Source organism: Salmo salar, chromosome ssa10 (assembly GCF_905237065.1).
Source record: "Salmo salar chromosome ssa10, Ssal_v3.1, whole genome shotgun sequence".
Lineage (NCBI taxonomy): Eukaryota > Metazoa > Chordata > Actinopteri > Salmoniformes > Salmonidae > Salmo > Salmo salar.
In genome coordinates, this window is record NC_059451.1 from 25,100,952 (window position 1) to 25,128,024 (window position 27,073).

A 27,073-nucleotide genomic window follows, 5' to 3' on the forward strand; every position below is an offset into this window, starting at 1 on the left:
ATATATACATACACTACCGTTCAAAAGTTTGGGGTCATTTTTCAATTTTCTTGTTTTTGAAAGAAAAGCACTTTTTTTTTTTGTCCATGAAAATAACAAATTGATCAGAAATACAGTGTAGACATTGTTAATGTTGTAAATGACTATTGTAGCTGTAAACGGCAGATTTTTTTTATGGAATATCTACATAGGTGTACAGAGGCCCATTATCAGCAACCGTCACTCCTGTGTTCCAATGGCATGTTGTGTTAGCTAATCCAAGTTTTTAATTTTAAAAGGCTAATTGATCATTAGAAAATCATTTTGCAATTATGTTAGCACAGCTGAAAACTTATCTGATTAAAGAAGCAATAAAACTGGCCTTTAGACTAGTTGAGTATCTGGAGCATCAGCATTTGTGGGTTCGATTACAGGCTCATAATGACCAGAAACAAAGAACTTTCTTCTGAAACTCGTCAGTCTATTCATGTTCTGAGAAATGAAGGCTATTCCATGCAAGAAATTGCCAAGAAACTCAAGATCTCGTACAACGCTGTGTACTACTCCCTTCACAGAACAGCGCAAACTGGCTCTAACCAGAATAGAAAGAGGAGTGGGAGGCCCCGGTGCACAACTGAGCAAGAGGACAAGTACATTAGAGTGTCAAGTTTGAGAAACAGACACCTCGCAAGTCCTCAACTGGCAGCTTCATTAAATAGTACCCCAAAACACCAGTCTCAACGTCAACAGTGAAGAGGCAACTCCGGGTTGCTGGCCTTCTAATCACCAAAATGAAAGCTAGACAGTCAGAGAGCATCGAAAATGTCAAAATTATGGCAAGAGGACTATTTTTTGGCAAATTTTGATGGCAAGGAAATACATCACTTTTCAATGCGTCCCTCCGGACGTCATTGGAGAGTGAATGTGGCCCACCCTGATTTGACACCCCTGATATAGCGTGTCATTCACAAAACACTGGGATGTGACCACAATGCATAAGAGAGTAATATTCTGATATTAACAGTGGTGCGAAATACAAGGGAACGGTGTTGAGACAAGCGGCTTGTCCAGAGACCCAACATACAAGGCACTGTCATGCCAAAATGTGTAAATAATCTATGGAATGTGTGTATGAAGTAGTCTACATTTCATACTAACTGGCACTGTTATTAATTTGCTCTGGACTGTGTTAAGAGGATATCATGGTTAAAAGTGATCCGTTTTTCAAACACCATGTGACATCAAGCGGCTCACCTTGAGCCAAGGTGAAACTCAGAAGTTGCTAGGATTCACAAATAGTTTCCAAAGTGAATTCATGTGGATTTAATAAGTAAATTGTTAAAATGTCATACAATCGCTAAAGAGCAATAAACACCTCATTAATTCTGCATAACAAAATGTTTCCATTTGAAATGTAAGGTATAATGATTTTGTGATTACATGAAAGCAGTTTGCCCCATAAAGCTCTACTTCATTTGATATCAAATAAATATAATCTGTTATCAATTATTGTATACAACATTCATGTCAAAAAAGGAAACACAATCTAGTATTCCAAATGTCTTTACAAGGTGGTGTAACTGAGTTAAATAAGACTTTGAAATTGAATATAAAAGGTTAAAAAGGTGAAAAACAAGTCGCTGATGTGTTCAGCGACAAATAATGAGGCCACTCAAATGTTAACTAATTAACGTATCCAGTTAACCAAAGAGCACACAATGAGTCAATAAATATCCATACATATCAGTAACATGAAAAATAGATACATATTTAAAAATCATTTTAGGAGTGGAGTAAAGTCAAAACAATTGAAATGTCAAAGAGTATCATTCAGTTCTCTGTTGTAGCAGCTTTTAAATGTAAGATTAGCCTGATGTTTGTGCATACTCTAGTTTACACATGCATCTCCTCCTCACCTCTCACACGAGGTGAGTTAAAACAGAAAGACATGGTTCAACAGCTGACAATGAAGTAATAGGAAAACCAAGCAATAATGACTGTAGTAAAGAAAACAAATCCTAGATTCACTTCCAAAAATATCCTTCCATGTTCAAGGAATGACAAAAACCAAGTAACAACAAATGAAGGCAAGTAAAATCTCAAATGCAAAGTAGATGAAAAATGAGTGAAAACCCTCAAAAGGACATTGGATTTAAGACAGATGTGTATAGTGAAGAATCAGGATTTTACAAGCTCAGGCATGTTCCAATAAACAAACTAGTCCCACTCTTAATGACCACTCTACTAAATGAGGCATCAGTTAGAAGACTTTACATTTGCTAGACCTGAAAAGGATAAAATAAGTTTCAATATATCAAAACCTTTTCTTCAAATGCGCATTAGAATATCACATTTGTGTTTCTTCAAACAAAAAAAGGCAAGCTGCATAATAGCTACTGTGCCTAATAGAAAGTGCTACAACGTTAACATACATCAAAAGCTTTGGTAAGGACACAAAAGGAGTAATTTACTGGCACATCACAATCAAGCCTCATAGGTGAACATAGCCCAACCATCACATACATTTAACTTCTCCATCTCTGTCACATGGCTACAGAAATGCAGCTGCAGTGCTGCCAAAATGTGGGAATGGTGCGTGTCAGTTGGGGATAGGTATCGTTGTAAGCTGTTTCAAGAAGACACTAGAAGACAAAGAGAGACCCAAGAGCCAATCCAGTCGCAGCTCCAGCGAGCATGCCGAGAGCCACGTCTCCTCCGTCATCACGTTGACGCTCGTGAACAATAACCTGGTCCATTCCTTGGGGATCCCTCATAGGATATGCTCCTACAAACCATGGTGGGAAATATGAACTGCGGTTAGAATGGTGAAAACGTATATATTGCTAAAATAGTAATTGAAAGATCACATCCATTAAAAGAATGAAGAAACATTTAATTCAATGTAGTTATCAATGTAACCTTGCAGACTTAAAAGTGGGCATTCACCCTGTGCGTACCTTGGTAGTGATAGGGGTATGCAACCGCATAAGGCTGCCCATCAGCTGTATAAATGATCTGTGTGCCATGGGAAGGAGGAGCTGGGGCATAGCCTCCATAAGTGTCCGGGACATAAACCTATTGGAAAGGCAGAAATGACCTGTCACTATGGGAGAGTACCACCACCACCACCGTAACTAGAAAGCATGCATCCTAAAGCACAATATATAACAAACACCATGTTATATAGATGTATTATAAACTAAGGATTTACAATGGTTTCAGTACACTGAACAAAAATATAAAACGCAACATGTAAAGTGTTGGTCCTGTTTCATGAGCAGAAAAAAAAGAAACCAAGAAACTTTCAAAATGCACCAAATTATTATTTTGCTCAAATTGAGCAGAAATGTGTTTACATCCCCGTTAGTGAGCATTTCTCCTTTGCCAAGATAATCCATCCACCTGAAAGATGTAGCATATTAAGAAGCTGATTAAACAGCATGATCATTACACAGGTGCACCTTGTGCTGGGGACAAAAGGCCACTAAAATGTGCAGTTGTGTCACACAACACAATGAAACAGATGTCTGAAGTTGAGGGAGCGTGCAATTGGCATGCTGACCGCAGGAATGTCCACCAGAGCATTTAATGTAAATTTTTCTAGCATAAGACACCTCTGTCGTTTTAGAGAATTTGGAAATACGTCCAACTGCCTACAACCACTGACCATATGTAACCACGCAACCCCAGGACCTGCAGATCCAGCTTTTTCACCTGCGAGATTGTCTGAGACCAGCCACTCAGACAGCTGATGAAACTGTGGGTTTGTACAACCGAAGAATTCCTGCACAAACTATCAGAAACAGTCTCAGGAAAGCTCATCTGTGTGATAGTTGTCCTCACCAAGGTCTTGACCTGACTGCAGTTTGGCGTCGTAACCGACTTCAGTCACTGTGAATGGCCACTGGCACGCTGGAGAAGTGTGCTATTCACGGATTTATCCCGGTTTCAACTGTACCAGGCAGATGGCAGACAGCATCTATGGGGTCATGTGGGAGAGCGGTTTGCTGATGTGAACAGAGTGCCCCATGGTGGCGGTGGGGTTATGAGCAGGCATAAGCTACGGATAAACAACACAATTTAATTTTATCGATGGCAATTTCAATGCACAAAGATACCGTGATGAGATCCTGAGGCCCATTGTCATGCCTTTGATCTGCCATTATCCCCTCATGTTTCAGCATAATGCATGCCCCATGTCGCAAGGATCTGTATACAATTCCTGGAAGCTGAAAATGCCCTAGGTCTTCCATGGCCTATATACATAAACCAGACATGTCATCCGTAGAGCATGTTTAGGATGCTCTGGATCGACATGTACAACAGCGTGTTGCAGTTCCCGCCAATATCCAGGAACTTTGCACAGCCATTAAGAGGAGTCGGACAACATTCCACAGGCCAATCAACAGCCTGATCAACTTTATGCTAAGGAGATGTGTCATGCTGAATGAGGCAAATGGTGATCACACGAGATACTGACTGGTTTTCTGATCCACACCCCTACCTTTTTAAAGGTATCTGTGACCAACAGATGCATATCTGTATTCCCAGTCATGTGAAATCCATAGATTAGGTCCTAATGAATGTATTTCAATTGACTGATTTCCTTATATGAACTGTAACTCAGTAAAATCTTTGAAATTGTTGCATGTTGCATTTATATTTTTGTTCAGTGTAAATGTCAAGACAGAATTCCAAGTGAAATAGCATAAGACACTGTGCCACACTGACTGCTCAAAGTATATTCACAAATGTAAAGGATAGGCAGCTGGCTCACATGTACTTACCGGAGGTGGAGGACCATATTCAGAATACGGAGGAGGGGCAGAAGCAACAATCGTCTGCGCAAAGTCAATCTGAGGATGAGCGACCACCTAAAATATAGATAATCTCTATGGAATGTTTTGAATGTGAATAAAAAATTATACTAATCTATTAACTAATCTAACACTGTCAATAAGAAGACTAGGATACGAAGGCTGAGGGTCTTGGCAGACCAGTAGAAACTCACAGAGCTGATTCTGGCATCCTGGAGAGCCATGGTCCATGCACTGAAACAACAATGGGAAAACAAGAATTGACATGACTTATCAGCAGGCTATCCAATATAGACACAACTAATCACAGTAATATTGATTACAAATGGGAAAGCTGTCTTACAAAGCATCATCTGCACTGTCTCCACAAATGCTGATGACCCGTCCGTCTCTGCAGACTATCTGGAGCAGGGCATTTTGACTCCTGCCCTCTGGTGGGTTCAGATCTATTGACAATGAAAATGTGGATAGAACAGGTGATTGATGGGTTGGTGCAGATAAACTATCCTAGGGCTAGTTGAGAGGATAGGATAGAAAAGTATAACAGATGTAGTCAAGTACCTTGACATGCATTTGCACTGCGAATGTTAATGCAGTCCACTCTCATGTGGATCTCATCCTCCATATCTCGCCGGTGCTGGTCATCAAAGAAAACCAGCCGCCCATCAGACCACAGGTCAAACCAGTTTCTCTTCCACCGTCGCAGAATAGTGCCTGCATCAATTGTATTAAAATATTGTAGCACTTTGTGCAAACACAGGTCTAGGCCCTAAGTCAAAGAGCAATGAGGTCATCGTGATATGGAAAAACTCCATAAGGAAATTCAGTGAAGTGTCAGGAAGAAACATTCAATTATAGAAATCAAACTTATTCTTGACCACGCCTAGTACCTGTTACATTGGTAGTTGGAAACATGACAAGCACGATGCATGGCTAACAGGTTTGTGACATTTGTGTGTTGTTCAGCTCCACTTACTCTGCCGATGAAGGAAGCCACTTTTCACAATCGACATCTTTAGGTCACTCTGAAAATAGAATACATAGAAACATTTGGAAACAAAAAATGCTTACTGCATATAGCGAAATCCATTTAGCTAAATTGACCTTCCCAAACCATCACTGATTCCTATTTAGTTAGCTACTGTAGCTGATTGAATCAATAAATTGACTGGTCCTTAATTAGAATGATAGTTTATATCAGATCTATATCTATGATTATAAACTGGGTGGTTCGAGCCTTGAATACTGATTGGCTGACAGCCGTGGTATATCAGACCGTATACCACAGGTATGACAAAACATGTATTTGTACTGCTCTAATTATGTTGGTAACCAGTTTATAATAGCAATAAGGCACCTCGGGGGTTTGTGGAATATGGCCAATATACCACGGCTAAGAGCTGTTCTTATGCACAACGCAAAGCGGAGTATATACCACATCCCCTTGTGCCTTATTGCTTAATCACAACACGCACTGCCTACACCAGCGAGGAATGTTTACTATATTTACCTACACTCATTGTTTACAGTGTCGGGTATGCTAACTAGCTAAGTTAGTACTGTATGTACTTAGCTGGCGGACCTATTTACGTTGGCATTTGGCCCTTTGGAAAAACTATAACGTTACTTTGAAGTTTGTGCTGACAATATTTCTGGAGATTATAATATGACTACACATTCCATACCTGTATCTAAAATACTAATTGTGGAACGCTGTTTTCAAAGCCCTGAGACGACAAACGTTAGCTAACTGCCTTGTTTTGAATGTCATAATCATTCTTCTTCTTCTGTGGTTTTTATATGGTGGTTGGCATAATCAATAAATTGACTGGTCCTTAATTAGAATGATGGGAATTGTAGTTTTAGTCAAAAGCGTGGCTTCCTTGCGTGGCAGTGTGAGAAGATGGAACGAGATGGACTTTGGCCGACATTGTGCAAATGTTCTCATCGATTAAATATTTGATTTCATTACAGTTTTCTGTTCCCAAAACTAAAATATGTTATGAACAGAGTGGACTAAGTTTTGTAGACTGTACCAGTTTGCGAAAGTAAAAAAAATAAATGTGTTGTGTAGAATGAGCGCAAAGGCGAATTGAGTTATTGCACACGCTCACTTCATAGAGTAGGCATAGAGTGGAATACCTAGGATAGGATAAAGTAATCCCCCCTTAAAAGATTTAGATGCACTATTGTAAAGTGCACTGGATATCATAAGGTGAATGCACCACTTTGTAAGTCGCTCTGGATAAGAGCGTCTGCTAAATGACTTAAATGTAGGCGTTCTCTAACATAAATGTGCAAATAAATGCTAGACCGCGCCAATAGGATCTCGCTAGCTCGTACTTGGCTCTGCCCACTATGATTAATTTGTTCCCGGCCAGTGGGCTTCCTCTCACTACCATATTTGGTAGGGATTGAAATGCCAAGCGGATGCTTCACATTTATACATTCGGTGAAATATCTGTCTCATTGTTATTTCTATCTGTGGTAAACAGCTGTCACGACGTGCTGATCTGCATCCCTCATTCACGTGACTCAGCCAATGGTGGACTAAATTGCCTGCTGCAGTGTTCTTAATAACGCTCACCCCACCACAGTGAAATATTTGTATATTTTTTAAGAGAAATGGTATGGCGGCCGTAGTTCAAAGTAGCCCAATTTCGGGAAAACCACGGACATGGCAACCCTGGCTGCATTATTTAAACGCAAACACATTAGCTAGCGAAGACAAACAAACTGATTTAACATCTCGTGTAACTTTGACGACCACCATATTTATGTGATCAAACCAAGTCGATAAGAATATTAAGTTAAATATTTACAAAATGTACTACCTCACGGCGTTCTGAGCTTGTGAAAAGCAAAACTACGTTTATCTAAGACAAATACTCATATTAGTAGTTATTCGTAATGTTACAATAATAATGTGGGTATGGTCTTTACCGTTTGAAGCGTATTAAAATATGAAGGAGCCACACCTTAAAGTTATCCAATCAGAAGAACATATTCAAACCTGTATTTTAAGCCAATGAAAATTGAGAACGTCATGATTTAGAAACGTATCTAGCGTTCGGCTAAACTAGTTAGCAAAAAAAAAAATGTTTACTAGCTAGTCCTGTAAAATACAATTGAAAACATGGCGACGGCAATATACCTGGAACATTACCTCGACAGTGAGTATCTAGCTAACTTAATGTGAATAGTTGTGTTAATTGGCTACATGTCCAATCGTGTTTGTTTTTCAGTCTCGAACTTCTAAACTAACGTTCGATAGCTTGGCGAGCTAGCAAGCCACACATGTTGTGTCGTTAGTGAGATTACAAGTTCTCGGCATTACTAACTAGCTAGTTAATTTACTACTTGTATTGTTAGTTTTCTAGTAACTGTCATTGAAGTTGTACGTTAGATGAAATGCTATAAATTGATCTTATCTATAGAGAACTAATGTTAGCTAGCGCACGGAGGGGCTATTTTTCCGCTGTCTTGGTTTATTTTGTAGTGGTAAACCAGCAACAGATGATGTTCTAGCTAGTTACTAAACTAAACGGGAACCTGTACATTCATCTCAGTGGTGCATGTCAGTATCATAAAATGTGGTTGATAGTACTAGCTAGTTTGCTATAGCCACGTTCCGAATAATGATTGTGACAACTTCCCTGAACAGGGAGCACTTTCCTCATTGTAATTTTGGCAAGTTGGCGGGGGAACTTCGTTTTCTACGGCGAGTCAGGTGTACACAGGGCGGAATATTTGATTTCAAAGTGCGTCACGAGCACAAAGTATAACCAAATTCCAGTTCCACATCCGCCAAAATAATCCTATTTATATATTTTTTTAATTAACAAATCAATACAAAAAGTACATGGGAAACACGTATGTATGTATGTAGGTAGGTAGGTATGTATGTATATGCATGCATGCATACGAATGAATGAATGAATGAGCTAAGGGGTACAATATCACATTACACAAGGACCTTAAGGGGAATATACACATTAATAATTCTAACATATTTTTGTTGTTGACAGTGTTTAAGTGTCTTAAAATATAGTTACATTTCTTTTTTCAAGGTCCATTTTTTGTTTGTTTGTAAAATTGAAATATTAAATTTGGTCTAAAGAATAATTAAATTAATTACATAAAATTGTTTCAACTTATTTCTATCGTAAGTAAAGAATCAAAGCAGCACATTTCTCCATAATAGTGTAACATCTTCATAAAAGTGTTCAATTATAAATCTACTGATGTCTTGCCACAGATCCATTTACATGAATACAATGCCAAAAAAGATGCAGCACTGTTTCTGGGTGGTCATTACAAAAGTTACAATTTGTTTTTATTTTTTTTACTTCTTAATATAGTGGTTGGCAGGATAATATTTATGAATAATTTAAAAATAAACTTCCTTAATTTTGTTAATAAGTAGGTATGTGTGTGGCAACATCCAAACTTCTTTCCAACAGACATTATCAGTAAATCCATTCCAATAATGTATAGATACAACATCCTGTTGCCACAAGGCTTGTATAGCTCTACTGTTGTTGAATGGACTAAAAGAAAAACAAATCTTTCCTACTAATGAGTCAACCGAATTAATTGTGGTATGTTTTGAGGGTCAGGTCTTGACACGTTCTGGAATAATAAAGCAACACCTGAGGGAATGCCTTCTAAAACAATTGCAAAATCTTTAGGTGTTACAGGGATCTTGTAAAGTCATAAAAATTCCTTATAATTAAGTAAAAGACCCTCTTCATTTACAAGTTGGCTCACCAATAGGATATTTCGGAACCAATATTCTTATAACAAAGAAGTATTTTTTTTACAGTATGTCCCGATTATTCCATATATAATATCTGTGTGGAGAAAAATTATGCTGAAAAATTAAGGACTATGACAAGAGAACATGATGAAAAGCAGAGTTTCATTGGAACTTTGTCAATATTATTATTGCAAACCAACATGAAAGCCACCAAAATTAGAGAAGACATGATGAGGAATAAAGTTCCACATAGAAGTGGGTCTTAGGAATTGTTTTATCCAATTGATCTTAAAAGTATTCTTTAAGGTAGTTAAGTTCAGAAATTCAGCCCACCATACACAAGTGTTCCATTATATCAGTTTTTTCCTAATGTAATGGGTACGGTTTCTCCACAGACCAAATGCTTTTCAACTTTCTATCTCTTTGCTTATTTTACCGTCAAGATATAAAGAGAGCGGCATATGTTAGTCTAGACCTTCAGCCTTGGTTATTAGGACTCTTCCTTTTAATGATAAGTCCCTATGTAGCCATTGATTTAGCTTCTTCTAGTTGTTTTTAATATGAGGGTTAAAATTGAGTAAGCCTCTAGACTTCTCATCCTTGGTAATGGTTATGCCTAAATATGTAAGTTCTTCTTTTACTGGAATACCATAATATGAGGGTGTCACACAATCTTTGACAGCCATGAGTTCACATTTATTAATGGTAAGATATAGACCAGACGCTTTGGAAAAGGATTCTATCACATTGATCGATATGGGAATCTAACTAGCATCTTTCAGAAGAATTGTAGTATTGTCAGCCAGCTGGCTTATAATAATTTCTTTACCAGCTATGGAAATGCCTTGTACAGGACTATTATTTAAAGAATTTGTAAGAAGTTGGGTGATTGATAAAAATAGATAGTGAGTTAGAACAACCTTGCCTTATTTCGCTCTCTAACTCAAATCTAGGTGAGGTGCCATGTTTCAGTTTGATAGAGCTGTTACCATTTGTATAGAGAGTCTTAATAGCCTTACAGAAAAAATACCCAAAACCAAATTTCTTAAGGGAGTGGAAGATAATATTAACAAGATTATTTTGGGGGTCACTAGTTACCACAGTCATAATAATTATGGCTAAACCCTGCCTATTTCTACAATTTCTCTTCTGATTTTAAAATGAACCTTAACCACACTTTTAACATGCCTAATCCTAACCTTAAATGAAGACCAAAAAACTCATTTGTTTTCATTAATTGTTACGATGTAGCCGATTCTTATGGCTGTGGTTACTAGTGACAACCATGCTTTCTATGGGGGAAAACATTTAGGTTGAAGTTATTTTGGCAGTACAGCTGTTGTCATCCAGCTACCTGGCTAACATTATCCATTTTGGATGTGGCCACCTGTTATCTAGTATCGTCATCAGACTGTAGTGTATTCATTGTAGAAGAGTGAACATGAACTGTCAGCTGTGTGTTACCATCAAATCCTATCTTGTTCTTAGGATGAAATATTGTAGTTACTGATGACTGCGTTTAACAATCATGATGTATTCCTCTAGGTATCGAGAATCTGCCCTGTGAACTACAGAGGAACTTTTCACTGATGCGGGACCTGGACAATAGAACTGAAGGTACAAATTGTATTTGTTTTGATCACCTGATTTACTACATGGTTTCATGCCTATCACTATTATATTGTTCAGCATATTTCCTTTTCCAGTATTTAAATTGTCCTGCAAATGTGTAGAGAAAAAAGGAGAGATCGACAAGCTGGCAGAGGAGTACATCTCAAGTGTAAGGAACTTGGCTACGGAACAGAGGGTTGAGCACCTGCAGAAGATCCAGAGTGCTTACAGCAAGTGCAAGGAGTTCAGTGATGACAAAGTGCAGCTTGCCATGCAGACATATGAAATGGTCAGTGCTCCAACACTGTCATGAGTACATAAAGATGTCAATACTTTCACTATTGGTTGTATAGTGCTCAAAACCTGTCATTTGAGTACAAATTAGTGTCATACTGTCACTATTGGTTTTGCATTATCTATTGACCAATCTAATTGTTTGCATGTCATAGGTGGACAAGCATATCCGCAGGCTGGATGCAGACCTGGCCCGATTTGAGAATGAGCTGAAGGAGAAGCTGGAAGTGAGCGGCTATGACAGTCCAGAAGGAAGAGGGTTAAAGAGTAAGCAGGGAGACTGTCGGTGGGAAATACTTCTACAGCACATTTACGACATGTAATTAACTTCCATGTGCACATCTGTGAATATCTGCTTCAGAGGGTGAAGGTCGGGGACTGAGGGAGAAGCGTGGACCCAAGGGGAGAGGCAGGAAATCATCGGATGAGGATTCTCCCAGGAAGAAAAAGCTTAAAAACAGGTATAGAAAAGATTGTATAAACAAAATACTATGTATGTGTGTCTGCCTGGTTTTTACTCTAACTCAATGTCATTTAACCCATTAATATCTGTAGCCCAGAATTGAGTGACGCTCTCCTGCCAATGCAACCGTCAGATGTTTTGGACATGCCAGTTGATCCAAATGAGCCAACATACTGCTTGTGCCATCAAGTGTCATATGGAGAGATGATTGGATGTGATAACCCTGATGTAAGTTTTTATTGGTTGTCTTGTTATTCCAAAGAATGCTTTAAAATTTGTGCCATTTTTATATAGATCCAAGAAGTTAATTTGAAAGGTTACTGTAATCTGAATGTCTTCTTACCAATGTTTTCACTTTTCAAACAGTGCCCAATTGAGTGGTTTCACTTTGCTTGTGTTGATCTTGCTACAAAGCCAAAAGGAAAATGGTAGGTGAATCTTTTACAAAGTTGGTGATTACACATTACTTTTTTGTACATCTTGTATTTAGTCTATTTTCTTTCAGGTTTTGTCCACGATGCACCCAGGATAAGAAGAAAAAATGATATATTTCTTAAGTACTTTTCTATAAATGTGTTTTTGTCTGTAGTAAAATAGTGTAATATATTTCCCTTTCTATTATGGCTGTGCATAAATATGATGGTCTAAATACAAAACTTTTATTCAAAGTATTTGAAATTTGTAAAGGTTTTAGTATTTGACAAACAAATTTAACTGCTGTTGATTATACATTTTCTCCATTTTTTTATTTTTATTCTTTCCTCACTCAAGTGTTACGATCTCATTTGTGTCTGCATTTTAGTTACCTAGCTACCTCTTGGGTTCAAGTACACACATGCATAAATGATGTATACAGCAATCTTGAATCCTGCCAAAAAATCTTAGACCAAGCAAACAAAAACGTTCACTCCATCCATTCTTGGACTAATAAGCTATCTGGTAAAAGGTGTACTATATTTTTTTTTATCGACTGTCAAAAGCAGTTGCCCGCTCTTGAATGTTTGATGGTGATAATGGTCAGACATTTAGGAAGCTACTGGGATTTCTTTGCCAACATAACCAGCAAGCATTAAAGCACTTTGAATTAAAATCAACCGCTCACCACTAATTATTAATGATGCCTAGATACAAAAAATAAATCTGGGGAATGGTGTTCCAAAGATATCTTATTCAAACTGCTGTAAAGTACGAAAGAAAGACAAGCAGTAGCTAGGTTTCCATCCAATTGGCGAGTGATTTTCATGCATATATTCTAAAATCAGCATACAAACTGCATTTTCCCCTCCAGAGGGGTGTTTCCATCAAACTTCCGATGGTTGTCACAAAAACTGTTGCGATAATGGTCTATAGACAGTTCGGACAGGGTAGGTGATATGGAAAAAAGCTAGATCGTTTAATTGATAATAAGCAGCCAAGCACTGACCAGCATCATTCAAATTATAGCCTTTGATATTTAGTGGAAATTTGCATGAAGCTCATCACCATATGCTCTTATCCAGTGACTTACAGGAGCCATTGGGGTTAAGTGCCTTGCTCAAGGGCACATCAACAGATTTTTCACCTTTTTCGGATTCTGGGATTTTTTGGGGGGTTACTGGCCCAATGCTCTTAACCGCTAGGCTACCTGCCGTCCACTTAACCACCATAAGTTGTGAAGTTTGTGAATAAGTTATGACGAACTTTAACTTAACTGCCGATTAAACTCTGCATGCTTTTTCACTTCGTGTTAGTAGAACAAAACATATCATTCATTGCATGACTTCACGTTTACTGCGGTTTTTATATGTCAGTATTTGCGCATAAACACGTTGCCACAATTGCAGTGGAAATCTTTTTCACAAAAAAATAAATAAATCCCACTCTGTCTTGCGTATTTTGTTTTGGCGACATTGGGAAAAGTACCGTTTCCATGAGGCCTGTCGTGAGTTTTTTTTACGTGTCAGGTAATTAATCCGCATTAAATGGTTGGATAGAAACCTGGTTATTTGAAGAAATTGAACGTTAATGATTCTGAGCTATTATCCACTTTTAAAAGACCACTGCTATTGCTTTTGAATATTTTGTTGACCTAAAATTTTAAATGTAGAAAAATTCTGATGATATTAGATAGTTGTTGCATGTGCTACTTTTTATTCTAACCTTACACAAAATACTATTGTACTTGATATAGGCTACAATGTTGACAACGACATGTGACAAGAATATTACTTTCCAAAGATTGTTACTTTAGATAATTGTTCGGGATTCTTAGGGGTTTAGCATAAACTTGTCTTTAGTTAACTGTGAATATATCAATATTGTACAAGTATAATGCTGTTGAAACAGGGTCAAGGAGACAAAGTATTTGTATTTTGTAAATGTAAGTTTCATATCAATAAACATGTACAACTATTCAATATTTCAATAGCATCTGTAAGGATATTAGTTTAACTTTTTTTTTTTTATTATCCATGTCCAGTTGGATATGGTTGTTGTTGATGGCTTAATTGAGCAAAGGGCCAGAAAAACAACTGCCCTGTGCAAAGGAATGAGTATTGTTCAATCACTAAAGATCAGGTAGGGTGCTTTGTTGACAAACTGAAACACTCCCAGTCTGATCTGTGTTCTTTTAAAACCCATCATCAGACTCCTCTTCATCCCAGCTGCATGGTTCTCGAGCAACCTCCCCTTTAAATTCCACCTCCAGGTCATAGACAAAGTCAGGGTCATCTTTCCGCCTTCGGTTGCGCTCAAAGAGTTTGTCCATTTGGGCCTTCTTGCGCGCAAGCTCCTCATCATCCAGCTTGTTGAGGTCCTCCTCAGGGTCCAGGCGGAGGGAGGCTAGAGTGTGCTCCAGGCTGTGGCCCTGCATGTGATCCCGCAGCACTATATGAAGCCTCTCCAGTTGCCCCAATGAAACACTCTCCAGGTATGCCCTGTGCCGAATATGGTGCTTCATTCTCTCCGCAGCCATGCAGCAGTCTGTGGGTGAGAGGTGGATAGTGGGTGAAATATAGAATTAGATTACCTCATGTTTTAAGTATATATGTTTTTGTGCTGGGCTTGTAATGAAACCTGCACACTCTGCAGCTCTCAAATACTAGTTGGGAAAGCATTTTCTATGATCTATTTGCCTTGTGGGTTGGCCATCTAGAATTTCAGTTGTTGCATTGGACAAGTTAATAAGTATAGCAATGTGTTGCCATATGTATTTATCTGACACTAAAATAACTTGGGAGATCACTATGCCACCTGAAAGCTCTCCATAACAAGAGTGACCAGGGTAGTGTTTCCCAAACGCGGTCCTGGTTCTTGCCCTAGTATTACACAACTGATTTAAATAATCAACTAACGTTAATCATCAAGCTTTTTATTATTTGAATCGGCTGTGTAGAGCTAGGGCAAAAACCAAACACCCCTTGGTGTCCCCAGGTCCGAATTTGGAAAATGCTGGACTAGGGGATGCTCCTTTCTGTGATAAGCAGTGTACTGTCTAGTTTTCCTACCTGAACATTTCGAGAAGTTCCTCACAGGTATGATTCTTTTACGCATCTTGTTTGTATCCTTAATGTTACTTTCATAAATTAAAACGATTGAAGGTGGGCAAAATTGAACACCGCATCGTTTAGCCACAAAAGGCATTGTTGAGTATTTTACTTATACGAACGTTTTATGTAGATTTATCAAAGTACCACAAGGTAATTAGCTCGTAAACATGTTTGACATGCATACGATCTTGAGTTTGAAAATAAACAAAATACAGAAAGGCAGGCACACAAAACAATTCAAACGAATCGACCCAGCTAGTTTCTCACAAACCTCCTTGTCCAAATCCTGGGCTACACTCCAATTGCCTGTGCGCTGTGGGGTGAATACGGCTTCTACTTTTGTTCACAGTAGGTCCAAAAAAAATGTCTTCACCGTTTTAAAGATTTTCTATGTAGTTATCGCAATTAATTTGAATATGAGATGAATATATTTTTGTCTGGCTTCATAATGAACCGCATATTGGAATGGGTCCTAAATTTCAGGTTTGTTTCCGTAAACACATGACGTAGCTGGCTGACATTTCTAGCATCGCCCAGGGTTTACGGAAGGCAATTTATTCATGTTTGTATTTTTCAGCACATGTACTGTTTACTTGGTTCTTTTTGGATCAACGCAAGCAGGTAAATGATAACACATCAAAGCAAGCCATTGTGAATAAATCCGGCAATGTTCATTGAGGGCGATTGAAGGGTGATGGCTAGTAACGTTACGATAAATACCTAAAGTTAGCTAGCGCCACTTCGATATAAAGTGATTTTTCTTCGCAGGTAACTTAGCTAGGATAGCATTTCGCTAACCTTAACCTCCGTATCCTAACCTGATACGTTAATTATCATAACCTGCTACAAAAACGTAAAGGTATCGAAGGGATGTGAAAATTGTTTCCCAGCTAGTTAACGTTACACGTCAAATGTGTCATGCCATTCGTTCAGCCAGTCTTTTTCACAGGTAGCTATGCACAGTAGCTAATCGTGATTGGCATGAATCGATTATGTATCTTCAATGTATGAAGTTATGTGCAAACAGCAGAGACACACTGGATTGGCAAATTGTCAACCAACAATGTCCAGACAGTCAGTTACTGACCCTATGCTTTTAGATGGCTGCTAGTTTTTCATGTGACGTACAAAGGCTCTGTGACCTTTTTTTGCAGACGAGAACAGCTGTGGTTTGTCCATGACATGGCTGGAGACTGTATCAGTAACGATGGATGTCAGCAAAAATGGTTTTCACAGGTAACTAACGTGTGTAAGATGACCGTCTGGCGAATAGACATCTGCAAGGTTAACAAGAGTATAGCTAATAAATGCAATTGAAAGATGTTGACAACTGATTTCGACACCTTATCCTAATCTTTGGTTACTCTGGGGCCATACTTGCGAACATTAGAAAGAGTTACATTTAAACAGTTTCTCAGTCTCAATGTGCATCAGACAATTAAAATGAACGACATTGTAACTGGTTCCATTGGATAACCTGGCACACCTTAGACCTATGCGAACCATAGCCATGGGAAGTAGAGGTGCTGAGGGTGCTGCAGCAACCCCTGAAATTTAATTTAAAAAATAATATTAATTTAAATATTAGATTTTTTTTCCCCTCAGAGGTAGTGCACTGGGTCTTTACTAGTCCTGTATAATTTCTGTGTGTCGCCCACCAAGCGAGGAATTTTTGTATGGAGGTCAACGAGTGTGTCGAATTCAAAAAAATGTAGTTTCGTAATGCTTATTAAGTTGTTACGAGTGTACTGATAAGTAGGACACGTGACATCCCGGTAACTTTGAGAAAAAACACTTTATATTGCCGTTGTCTTGATGCAAATTCTTGGCACAAGACTAGTAGCATAGCATCTCCATCGAATACAGGCGGTTGACATTAACAACCCTCATTGAATATTCAAAAAAGATTACAAAAATCAGATGTATCCACCAATCCAAAGACAGGATAGGCGGTAGATATACAGCCCACCGTGCCTCTTTGTTGACAACGACTCCCATTGTTAGGGCGGAAAGACCTGTATCTTGCCAGTATATCCATAATCTTTGGCTGACCTCACCAGGAAATAAACACTGTCATCTGGATCAAGTAATGCATCAGCCAATTACAAATATTAACGTAGATGGACTTGAACAAACACTTTTCATAAGAGCATTGTCATCCTACAGATTCCAGTAACTGTGTTTCATTATTTTAAAGAAGTTTATCGCGAGTCCGGACTCGAACCCACAGACTCAAACCCACGCAGGCGGATTCCACATCAGATCATCACTAAAGGAAAGTTTATCATTCTACAGTACACCTGCCAATCAATGCATTCTATTGCACGCTCTATGCCTATTTAAAGGACCCACCCCCAGAGGAAGATGCTGCCACTATTTTGATGTCATTTCTTGTTCTAGAGAGGAAATGCATGTTTAGGTTCCACCTCCTGAAGAATGACGAAGACCACTTAAACATTCACGAATTCCATCTGGAGTTGATAAACATCAACAAATGGGGCACTGACAGCTGTCAGTGTAGCTAGCTAGCATGCTATCCTTATCTAGCTAACTAATGTTATCTGTTGCTGTTTATTTTAAGACAATGTATTCAAAAGATTAGCCAGCTGGTTCTGGAGCTGGATTTGTCATCTTCCATAATTGCGGCCGCAAATCTGCAATAGAAATAGTTAGGGGGTGCAAACTAATGTTATTCTATTTTAATTTGCTCCATGGCTCAGGTGGCCAAGTGGACACAAGGCTTTTTGGGTCATCTTTGTTGCGGTGAAGAATTACTTTGCAGCTGTTTTTGATTACTAAAGGGGCGGCACGTAGCCATGGGTTAAGCATTGGGTCAGTAACAGAAAGGTCGCTGGTTTGAATCCCTTGAGCAAGGCACTTAACCCTAATTGTTCATGTGAGTCGCTCTGGATAAGAGCGTCTGCTAAATGACTAAAATGTAAACAATGCCATGCTGATGGGTGTTAACATTCAAATAAAACCTAGCCATGAAACTAAACGTAGGCTGAAAATAACGTGTATGCCTTACAAAGGAAAAGACATCACATTCACACAGATTTGCACGAAGTGGGCAGTTCGAATTTGTTACTTCATCCCAAATATATCATACTTTGACTAAAATTATGACTTGTTGACTTTAAATCATTGTGCAACATCAATCGTGGGTAAGCTCTGTTAGCTCGAATAAGTGTATTTGTACTGGTGTGGGCATTTTTAATAAGGTGATTACACAAGACCATTCAGTGCTTTCAGGGTGTGTTTACAACTGTAAATAATATAAAAGATGTAGCAATGCTGTTTAGCCTGCACATCTTTTAGAGCATGTCAAATCAAAGTTTATTGGTTACATACACAGATTTGCAGATGTTATCGCAGGTGCAGCAAAATGCTTGTGTTTCTAGCTCCAACAGTGCAGTAATACCTAGCAATAAAATACACACAATCCAGAAAACATTTAAAATAAGTCTTATAGGATGAGCCATGACTAGAATACAGTATATACATGTAACGTGGTTGAAACAGTATGTCAAGATTATTAAAGTGACCAGTGTTCAATGTACATAGAGCAGCAGTCTCTAAGGTGCAGGGTAGAGTACCGGCTAGTGATGATTGTTTAACAGTCTGATGGCCTGGAGATAGAAGCTGTCTCTCAGTCCCAGCTTTGATGCCCCTTCTAGATGGTAGTGGGCTGAACAGGCTGTGGTTGAGGTCCTTGATGATATTCTTGGCCTTCCTGTGACACCGTGGCCTGTAGATGTCCTGAAGGACTCGCAGTGTGCCCCTGGTGATGCATTGGGCTGACCGCACCACCCTCTGGAGAGCCCTGCGGTTGTGGATGGTGCAAAGCCCGACAAGATGCTCTCAATGGTGCATCTGTAGAAGTTTGTGAGGGTCTTAGGGGCCAAGCCACATTTCTTTAGCCTCCTGAGGTTGTAGAGGCACTGTTGTGCCTTCACCACACTGTGTGTATGAAAGGACCAACTTGATGATTGCGTTGGTGACGTGCGTGGCCACAGTCATGGGTGAACAGGGAGTACAGGAGGGGGCTGAGCACGCACCCCTGTAGGGGCCCCGTGTTGAGGATCAGGGTGGCGGAGGTGTTGCTGCCTACCTTCCCGACTTGGGGTCGACCCGTCAGGAAGTCATTGCTTGCCTCATTGCGCAAGTGATTTCCATTTTTCAAATGGTTAATTCCTTTGGATCTTTTTTCACTGTGCTGATCTCTCTGTCCTGTGCAACTACACCGAAAAAAAATATAAACGCAATATGCGACAATTTCAAAGATTTTACTGAGTTACAGTTCATATAAGGAAATCAGTCAATTGAAATGCATTCATTATGCCCTAATCTATTGATTTCACATGACTGGGGATGGAGATATGCATCTGTTGGTCACAGATACCTAAAAAAGTAGGGGCGTGGATCAGAAAATCAGTTAATATCTGAAATGACAACCATTTACCTCATGCAGGGCGACCTCTCATTAGCATATAGATGATCAGGCTGTTGATTGGCCTGTGGAATGGTGTCCCACTCCATTAATTAATCTGTGAAGAGCACACTTTTTCAGCGTGCCAGTGGCCATCGACGGTGAGCATTTGCCCACTGAAGTCTGTTGTGAAGCCAAACTGCAGTCAGGTCAAGACCCTGATGAGGACAACAATCACACAGTTGAGACGGTGTCTGACAGTTTGTGCAGAAATTCTTCAGTTGTGCAAACCCACAGTTTCATCAGATGTCTGGGGGACTGGTCTCCGATGATCCCGCAGGTGAAGAAGCCGGATGTGGGGGTCCTGGGGTGGCGTGGTTACATGTGGTCTGCGGTTGTGAGCCCAGTTGGATGTACTGCTAAGTCCTCTAAAACGATGGAGGCGGTTTATGGTAGAGAAATTAATTTCAATCTGGCAACAGCTCTGGTGGACATTCTTGCAGTCAGCATGCCAATTGCACGATCCTTCAAAACTCGAGACATCTGTGGCATTGTGTTGTGTGACAATTGCACATTTTAAAGTGGTCTTTTGTTGTTCCCAGCACAAGGTGCACCTGTGTAATGATCATGCTGTTTAATCAGCTTCTTGATATGCCACACCTGTCAGGTGGATGGATTATCTTGGCAAAGGAGAAATTCTCACTAACAGGGATGTAAACAAATTTGTGCACAACATGAGAGAAATAAGCTTTTTGTACATATGGAATGTTTCTGAGATCTTTTATTTTAGCTCATGAAACACCTTAAGTGTTGTGTTTTTTATATTTTTGTTCAGTGTATTTACAAGGCATCAGTGCAACAATGTTATAACAGGCCAAAGTGACACCACCAATGCAGTTTCTCTCAACTTTCCTGACTGTTAATTTGGCTGATGCTGTAGGCCTGTTTTACATACAGCAATTAGCAAGAGCAAGTCTGCTTTTCCCCCAAATAACCTATTAAAAGCACAGTAAAACCATATTTGCTAAACAACAAATCGCTCACTTCACAATGCTTGGTGGGGTGACACACTGTAGGCTTAGGCTACCCTTTTTAAATGTAGGCCTACACTTATTGTGGTAGTGTGTTGTGAAGAGAAGTTCAGGCAAAACCTTGTAAATTTAAGATTACAAATGCATTTTATGAGGAGCTTCCTGTTGGAGTCCCTCTTGCAGACGACACAGGCTACTGGCACTGCTACATAAATAATCGTCACTACTAGACGTGTAGGCTACACTTATGCATAACGTTTTATATGCATTTTTATAATCCTCTACTTTTTCACATGCGTTATTTGACTGGAGGACCAAGAGTGGAACATTTTAAAAATGTTTATTTTTCTTCTCTCAAATAAAAACCTTGCCCCGAGGGGGATTCAAACTCAAGGCTGTCGTACCTTGCTGTCTCTGGGCTTACCGTCTTAGTGGATCACACCACTAATTTAAGCCTTATTCACACTGGCAGTTTGACTCATCCTATTTTGGATTTGAATCCTATGCGATTCTACATTTTGATTTTTTTTCTGCATTCTGAACAGCCAAAAAGCACATGGAATCGGATATTTCAAACCACCATTGATTCCTGGCCATGCGACATGTCTGAACGGTTAAATCTGATTTATTTGCCCTCAAGTGGTATTTAGACTTATTTGGCATACTGTTATTTTGACAAGAACATGTGGTAGCTAACTAGCTTGTTAGTTGTTTACAAAAAAATGACGAACGTACTAGAAAGTTTAACAGATAGCTACTTGACTGCTGTGGTTCGCTGAAAAGGACGTGTTTTGAAAGTTGGATCTTATCCTTTGAGGCTTTGTGTTCATACTCTGATTTTGAACACTCAAAGCAACTGGGAAACGTCCATGGCAGGCATTGTCACCTTAGCTTGCTAGCTGCTATATAACTTCTAAGTGATAGGAGACACAAGCACCACCACCAATCAGCCTACACCACTGCTCACACACTCATCATTACTATGACTACTAGCGTAGCCATGTCTGCAAATGACACAACCAATCTGATTTGGTCACTTGCAACTTGCTGTTTGGACAGTCAGTAATCCAAAACGTACACAGTATTTGAGCATTTAAGGTCTGTAGTGTGAACAAGACTTTAGTCATAGCAGTAAGGGTAAATTACAGGTATTTGACAAGACCATGAGTGTATGAATATAAACTTACATGTTGTATAATCAAATGTTATTTGTCACATGTGCTGAATACAATAGGTGTAGACCTTATTGTGAAATACTTAACAACCCCTTAACTGCATTGTTGGTAAAGATGTGAGTCAAGAAAATATTTACTAAACAAACTAAAGTAAAACGAGTTACACAATAACGAGGCTATATACAGGGGGTACCGGTACCGAGTCAATGTGCGGGGGTACAGGTTAGTCGAGGTACTATGTACATGTAGGTAGGGGTAAAGTGACTATGCATAGATAAAACAGTGAGTAGAAGCAGTATAAAAAATAAAAATAAGGGGGGGGGGTCAATGCAAATAGTCTGGGTAGCCATTAATTGTTTAGTAGTCTTATGGCTTGGGGGTAGAAGTTGTCAAGGAGCCTTTTGGACCTGGACTTGGGGCTCTGGTAACGCCTGCCGTGCGGTAGCAGAGAGAAGTCTGTTTTAGGTGGCTGGAGTCTTTGAGAATTTCTTTGGGCCTTCCTCTGACACCGCCTAGTATAGAGATCCTGGATGGCAGGAAGCTTGGCCCCAGTGATGTACTGGGCCGTACGCACTACCCTCTGGAGCACCTTATGGTTGGATGCCGAGCAGTTGCCATACCAGGCGGTGATGCAACCGGTCAAGATGATCTCTGGTGCAGCTGTAGAACTTTTTGAGGATCTGGGGATCCATGCCAAATCTTTTCAGTCTCCTGAGGGGGAAGAGGTGTTGTCGTGCCCTCTTCACGACGGTCTTGGTGTGTTTGGACTACATTAGATTTGTTGGTGATGTGGACACCAAGGAACTTGAAGCTCTCAACCCGCTTACTACAGCCCCATTGATGAGATTAGGGGCGTGCTCGGCCCTCCTTTTCCTGTAGTCCACGATCAGCTCCTTTGTCTTGCTCATGTTGAGGGAGAGGTTGTTGTCCTGGCACGCACTGCCAGGTCTCTGACCTCCTCCCTGTAGGCTGTCTCATCGCTGTCGGTGATCAGGCCTACCACCGTTGTGTAGTCAGCAAACGTAATAATGGTGTTGGAGTCGTGCTAGGCCACGCAGTTGTGGGTGAACAGTACAGGAGGGGACTAAGCATGCACCTCTGTGTGGCACCTGTGTTGAGGATCAGTGTGGCAGATGTTGTTGCCTACCTTTACCATCTGGGGGCGGCCCATCAGGGATCCAGGTGCAGAGGGAGATGTTTAGTCCCAGGGTCCTTAGCTTAGTGAAATGCTTTGTGGGCACTCTGGTGTTAAACGCTGAGATGTAGTCAATTGACAGCATTCTCACATAGGTGTTCCTTTTGTCCAGGTGGGAATGGGCAGTGTGGAATGCGATTGAGATTGTGTCATCTGTTGGGGCGGTATGCAAATTGGTGTAGGGTTTCCGGGATGATGGTGTTGATGTGAGCCATTAACCGCCTTTCAAAGCACTTCATGGCTATAGAGTTGAGTGTTACGGGGCAGTAGTTATTTAGGCAGGTTACCTTTGTGTTCTTGGACACGGACTATGGTGGTCTATTTGAAACATATAGGTGTTAGACTTGGTCAGGGAGAGGTTGAAAATATCAATGAAGACACTTGCCAGTTGGTCCGTGCATGCTTTGTGTACACGTCCTGGTAATCCATCTGGCACCTCAGCCTTTTGAATGTTGACCTGTTGAAAGGTCTTGCTCTCATCGGCCACGGAGAGAGTGATCAGTCATCCGGAACTGCCGGTGCTCTCATGCATGCTTCAGTGTTGCTTGCCTCGACGCGAGCATGAAAGGCATTTAGCCCGTCTGCTAGGCTTGCATCACTGGGCAGCTCGCGGCTGGGTTTCCGATTCTTCCTAAATCTGTATTGCTGTGAAAGCACACGTGTGAAATAGATAGGCAGAAGCCTGGGATTTTGTAATGTATGCAAAAATGCTGTCTGTTAGTACTAGTAGCTTGTAGTCTATTCAAGGATGCATGAATGCAATATTGTCACACAACATTTTGACACAGACCAATGGAACAAAAGTAAACCAGAATTTGTAGGTTTAAAATATCTCACTGGTTACCAAGGTTGACCTATTTTAAGAGATGCCATTGGTTGGTGGATATAAAGTGTAAGATATTTGATAGGCTGATGCAGAATAATCAGTTATCTGGTGAGGTTAGCATAGGGCTAACGTATGCAGGTTTATCTGATAGGACCAACAGCATTGTACCTGGTCCTATCACGTGCAAGTAAATTGACAATTGTAATTGGGTGACGCACATTTGAGACTTGAGAAGCTGTTTACTTTCTAACTGTTTCTAATGTTAGGAAGTATGGCCCCTCTGTGTTTTTAGAGACCTGGTCACCACAGTTGATTTCGGTCCTGGTTTTCCAGATGGCCTCGAGGCTCTGCTGGTTCACAGACTACCCAGTGGGATCTACATTGATCAATACCAACTTGCATCTCTGAAAGAGGACACTGGTTTACAGGTAAAAAATGACAATGACCGTAGCATTATACAACCACAATGCAGAAAAGTACAGGATATAATTATTATACCCAACTCCATCTGCCAATTCTGAGATCTATGTTAGGTCAAACCTAATGCATGCTATGCTAAGTAACACATTTGATAATCTTTTTCTGTTAGGTGCTTTTGGGTTCAGTGGTTGACTTGGAGGCTCCAGCACACACATCTGAGGAATTCATTGTTCTTGTGTATCCTGCTCTGGACCAAGGAAGTCTCAAAGCAACACTCCCTATCCATGGCCGTTATCACAAGCCCTCTCTTGCAGGGAAGAGATTTGAACTTGTTGAAATTAAACTTCCAAAGCTAATACTCAGGACAGATACATGTGAGTTATCGTGTTTATACCTTTTACACATGACCATACTTCCCAATTTCCTTCAGGGAGATTATGCTGTGTCTGTAAATAACATTAACCTTTGGTTATTGGAAGTGGACCAACTTATTTTATGGCAAATATGCTTGTTTTTACCATTATAACTAGTTTTTATTTTGTTTTAAGGTACACAGCTCATTTCCTTTCCTCCTTACAAAATTGTGGACGCACCCTGCACTGTCCACAACTTAAGCATATGCCAATGGCTTGATATCCAACATCTACAGGTAAATCTATCAACCAATGACATTGTCGCATACACTACATGACCAAAAGTATGTGGACAACTGCTTGTTGAACATCTCATTCCAAAATCATGGGCATTAATATGGAGTTGGTCCCCCCTTTGCTGCTATAACAGCCTTCACTCTTCTGGGAAGGCTTTCCACTAGATGTTGGAACATTGATGCGGGTACTTGCTTCCATTCAGCCACAAGAGTATTAGAGGTTTGGCACTGATGTTCGAATGCGAGCCAGGGCTAATCGCCTGTGTTTCAATTCATCCCAAAGGTGTTCGATGGGGTTTGAGGTCAGGGCTCTGTGCAGGCCAGTCAAGTTCTTCCACACCGATCTCGACAAACCATTTCTGTATGGACCTCGCTTTGTGCATGGGGGCATTGTCATACTGAAACCGGAAAGGGCCTTCCCCAAACTGATGCCACAAAGTCGGAAGCACAGAATCGTATTGAATGCCATTGTATGCTGTAGCGGTAATTATTTCCCTTCACTGAAACTAAGGGGCCTAGCACGAACCATGTAAAACCGCCCCAGACCATTATTCCTGCTCCACCAAACTTTACAGTTGGCATTATGGATTTGGGTAGGTAGCATTCTCCTGGCATTCGCCAAACCTCAATTTGTATGTCCAGACAGACAGATGGTCACGCATGATTCATCACTCCAGAGAACGCGTTTCCACTGCTCCAGAGTCCAATGGCGGCGAGCTTTACACCAATCCAGCCTTTGCTTGGCATTGCACATGGTGACGTTAGGCTGCTCGGCCATGGAAACCAATTTCATTATTGTGCCGACATTGCTTCCAGAGGCAGTTTGTTACTCGGTAATAATTGTTGCAACTGAGGACACACAATCTTTACGCCCCAAGCACTTCATCACTCGTTGGTCCGTTCTGTGAGCTTGTGTGGCCTACCACTTCGTGGCTGAACCGTTGTTGCTCCTAGACGTTGCAATTTCACAATAACAGCACTTACTTGTTGAAAAATTGGCATCCTATGACGGTGCCACGCTGAAAATTACTGAGCTCTTCAGTAAGGCCACTCTACTGCCAATGTTTTGTCAATGGAGATTGCATGGCTGTGTGCTTGATTTTATACACCAGTCAGCAATGGCAAATAGCCGAATCCACTCATTTTAGGGGCTGTCCACATACATTTGTGTGTGTGTTTTAGCTACTGTAAATGATGCTAGGAGTCCACATTTTTTTATTTAACTAGGCAAGTCAGTTAAGAACAAATTGTTATTTACAATGACGGCCTACCCCGGCCAAACCCGGACGACGCTGGGCCAATTGTGCGCCGCCCTATGGGACTCCCAATCACGGCCGGATGTGATGCAACGTAGTGTTGAATGTATCATTACTATCATACTTAGTTACTAACTTGTTTATTTTCAATAACAATGTTTCAAAACGTACCAACTGTGAATATGAAAACGACTTGAATCCACTTACCCAAATGTATATTTATTTTTAGGAGCAGGATCCTGTGAGTTTGGAGATACCACTTGGTGATGGGTCTCTGGTGGAGCCTGTGTGTGCTGGAACTCTGCTGGTCACACTGCTGTGCTGTGTCATCCTTTCAAGAAGTATCTGGAGGCATGGTGTTTTTTAAGACAATGTTATACTGACTTAATAATGTACTGTACATTAAGAAATATCCAGGGATTCATTTGCAACTGGACTATTTAGCTTTTTTTCCCAATGACTTTTTAAAACATTTTTATTAAGTAATTGGTACACTGCTTCCATATGTTTTTGTGTCATTAAAGAACCGTTGATTGGATTCTTGAAAGTAATGTACCATATTGACTCTACTGTAGGCCTATAGAAATGTAGAGTTGAACTACCTCAACCAAAATGCTGTTTGAACCTGGGTACCTTACCTTC

General features: G+C 40.2%; 4 protein-coding genes across 12 annotated transcripts; 2 read left to right on the top strand and 2 right to left on the bottom strand.

Moving 5' to 3' along the window:
• Window positions 1–1,287: 1,287 nt before the first annotated feature.
• On the bottom strand, window positions 1,288–7,782 carry LOC106613863 (pleckstrin homology domain-containing family B member 2). Of its 5 annotated transcripts, none has more exons than XM_014216565.2 (8): window positions 7,740–7,782; window positions 5,773–5,821; window positions 5,358–5,510; window positions 5,140–5,242; window positions 4,991–5,030; window positions 4,767–4,853; window positions 2,937–3,054; window positions 1,288–2,764 (listed from the first exon to the last, which is right to left on the bottom strand). In XM_014216565.2, the coding sequence occupies exons 2-8, from the start codon at window positions 5,807–5,809 to the stop codon at window positions 2,622–2,624; spliced, it is 681 nt and encodes a 226-aa protein (XP_014072040.2). In that variant the 5' UTR covers window positions 5,810–5,821; window positions 7,740–7,782; the 3' UTR covers window positions 1,288–2,621. The 5 variants fall into 5 exon arrangements, with proteins under 5 accessions (XP_014072040.2, XP_014072039.2, XP_014072042.2 ...); XM_014216564.2 differs by lacking the exon at window positions 7,740–7,782 and adding an exon at window positions 7,631–7,735; XM_014216567.2 differs by lacking the exon at window positions 7,740–7,782 and adding an exon at window positions 6,482–6,638 and having other exon boundaries at window positions 4,767–4,820.
• On the top strand, window positions 7,758–14,321 carry ing5a (inhibitor of growth family, member 5a). 2 transcript variants are annotated; one of them, XM_014216562.2, is made up of 8 exons: window positions 7,758–7,969; window positions 11,101–11,172; window positions 11,289–11,455; window positions 11,616–11,727; window positions 11,822–11,921; window positions 12,016–12,151; window positions 12,290–12,351; window positions 12,429–14,321. In XM_014216562.2, the coding sequence occupies exons 1-8, from the start codon at window positions 7,933–7,935 to the stop codon at window positions 12,466–12,468; spliced, it is 726 nt and encodes a 241-aa protein (XP_014072037.1). In that variant the 5' UTR covers window positions 7,758–7,932; the 3' UTR covers window positions 12,469–14,321. The 2 variants fall into 2 exon arrangements, with proteins under 2 accessions (XP_014072037.1, XP_014072036.1); XM_014216561.2 differs by having other exon boundaries at window positions 7,815–7,969; window positions 11,262–11,455.
• On the bottom strand, window positions 14,251–15,799 carry cep19 (centrosomal protein 19). Its single transcript, XM_014216568.2, has 2 exons — window positions 15,409–15,799; window positions 14,251–14,884 (listed from the first exon to the last, which is right to left on the bottom strand). The coding sequence occupies exons 1-2, from the start codon at window positions 15,542–15,544 to the stop codon at window positions 14,532–14,534; spliced, it is 489 nt and encodes a 162-aa protein (XP_014072043.1). The 5' UTR covers window positions 15,545–15,799; the 3' UTR covers window positions 14,251–14,531.
• Window positions 15,273–26,969, top strand: pigx (phosphatidylinositol glycan anchor biosynthesis, class X). Of its 4 annotated transcripts, none has more exons than XM_014215729.2 (6): window positions 15,273–15,435; window positions 16,605–16,686; window positions 24,399–24,534; window positions 24,696–24,900; window positions 25,075–25,175; window positions 26,661–26,969. In XM_014215729.2, the coding sequence occupies exons 2-6, from the start codon at window positions 16,628–16,630 to the stop codon at window positions 26,796–26,798; spliced, it is 639 nt and encodes a 212-aa protein (XP_014071204.1). In that variant the 5' UTR covers window positions 15,273–15,435; window positions 16,605–16,627; the 3' UTR covers window positions 26,799–26,969.
• Window positions 26,970–27,073: the final 104 nt, after the last annotated feature.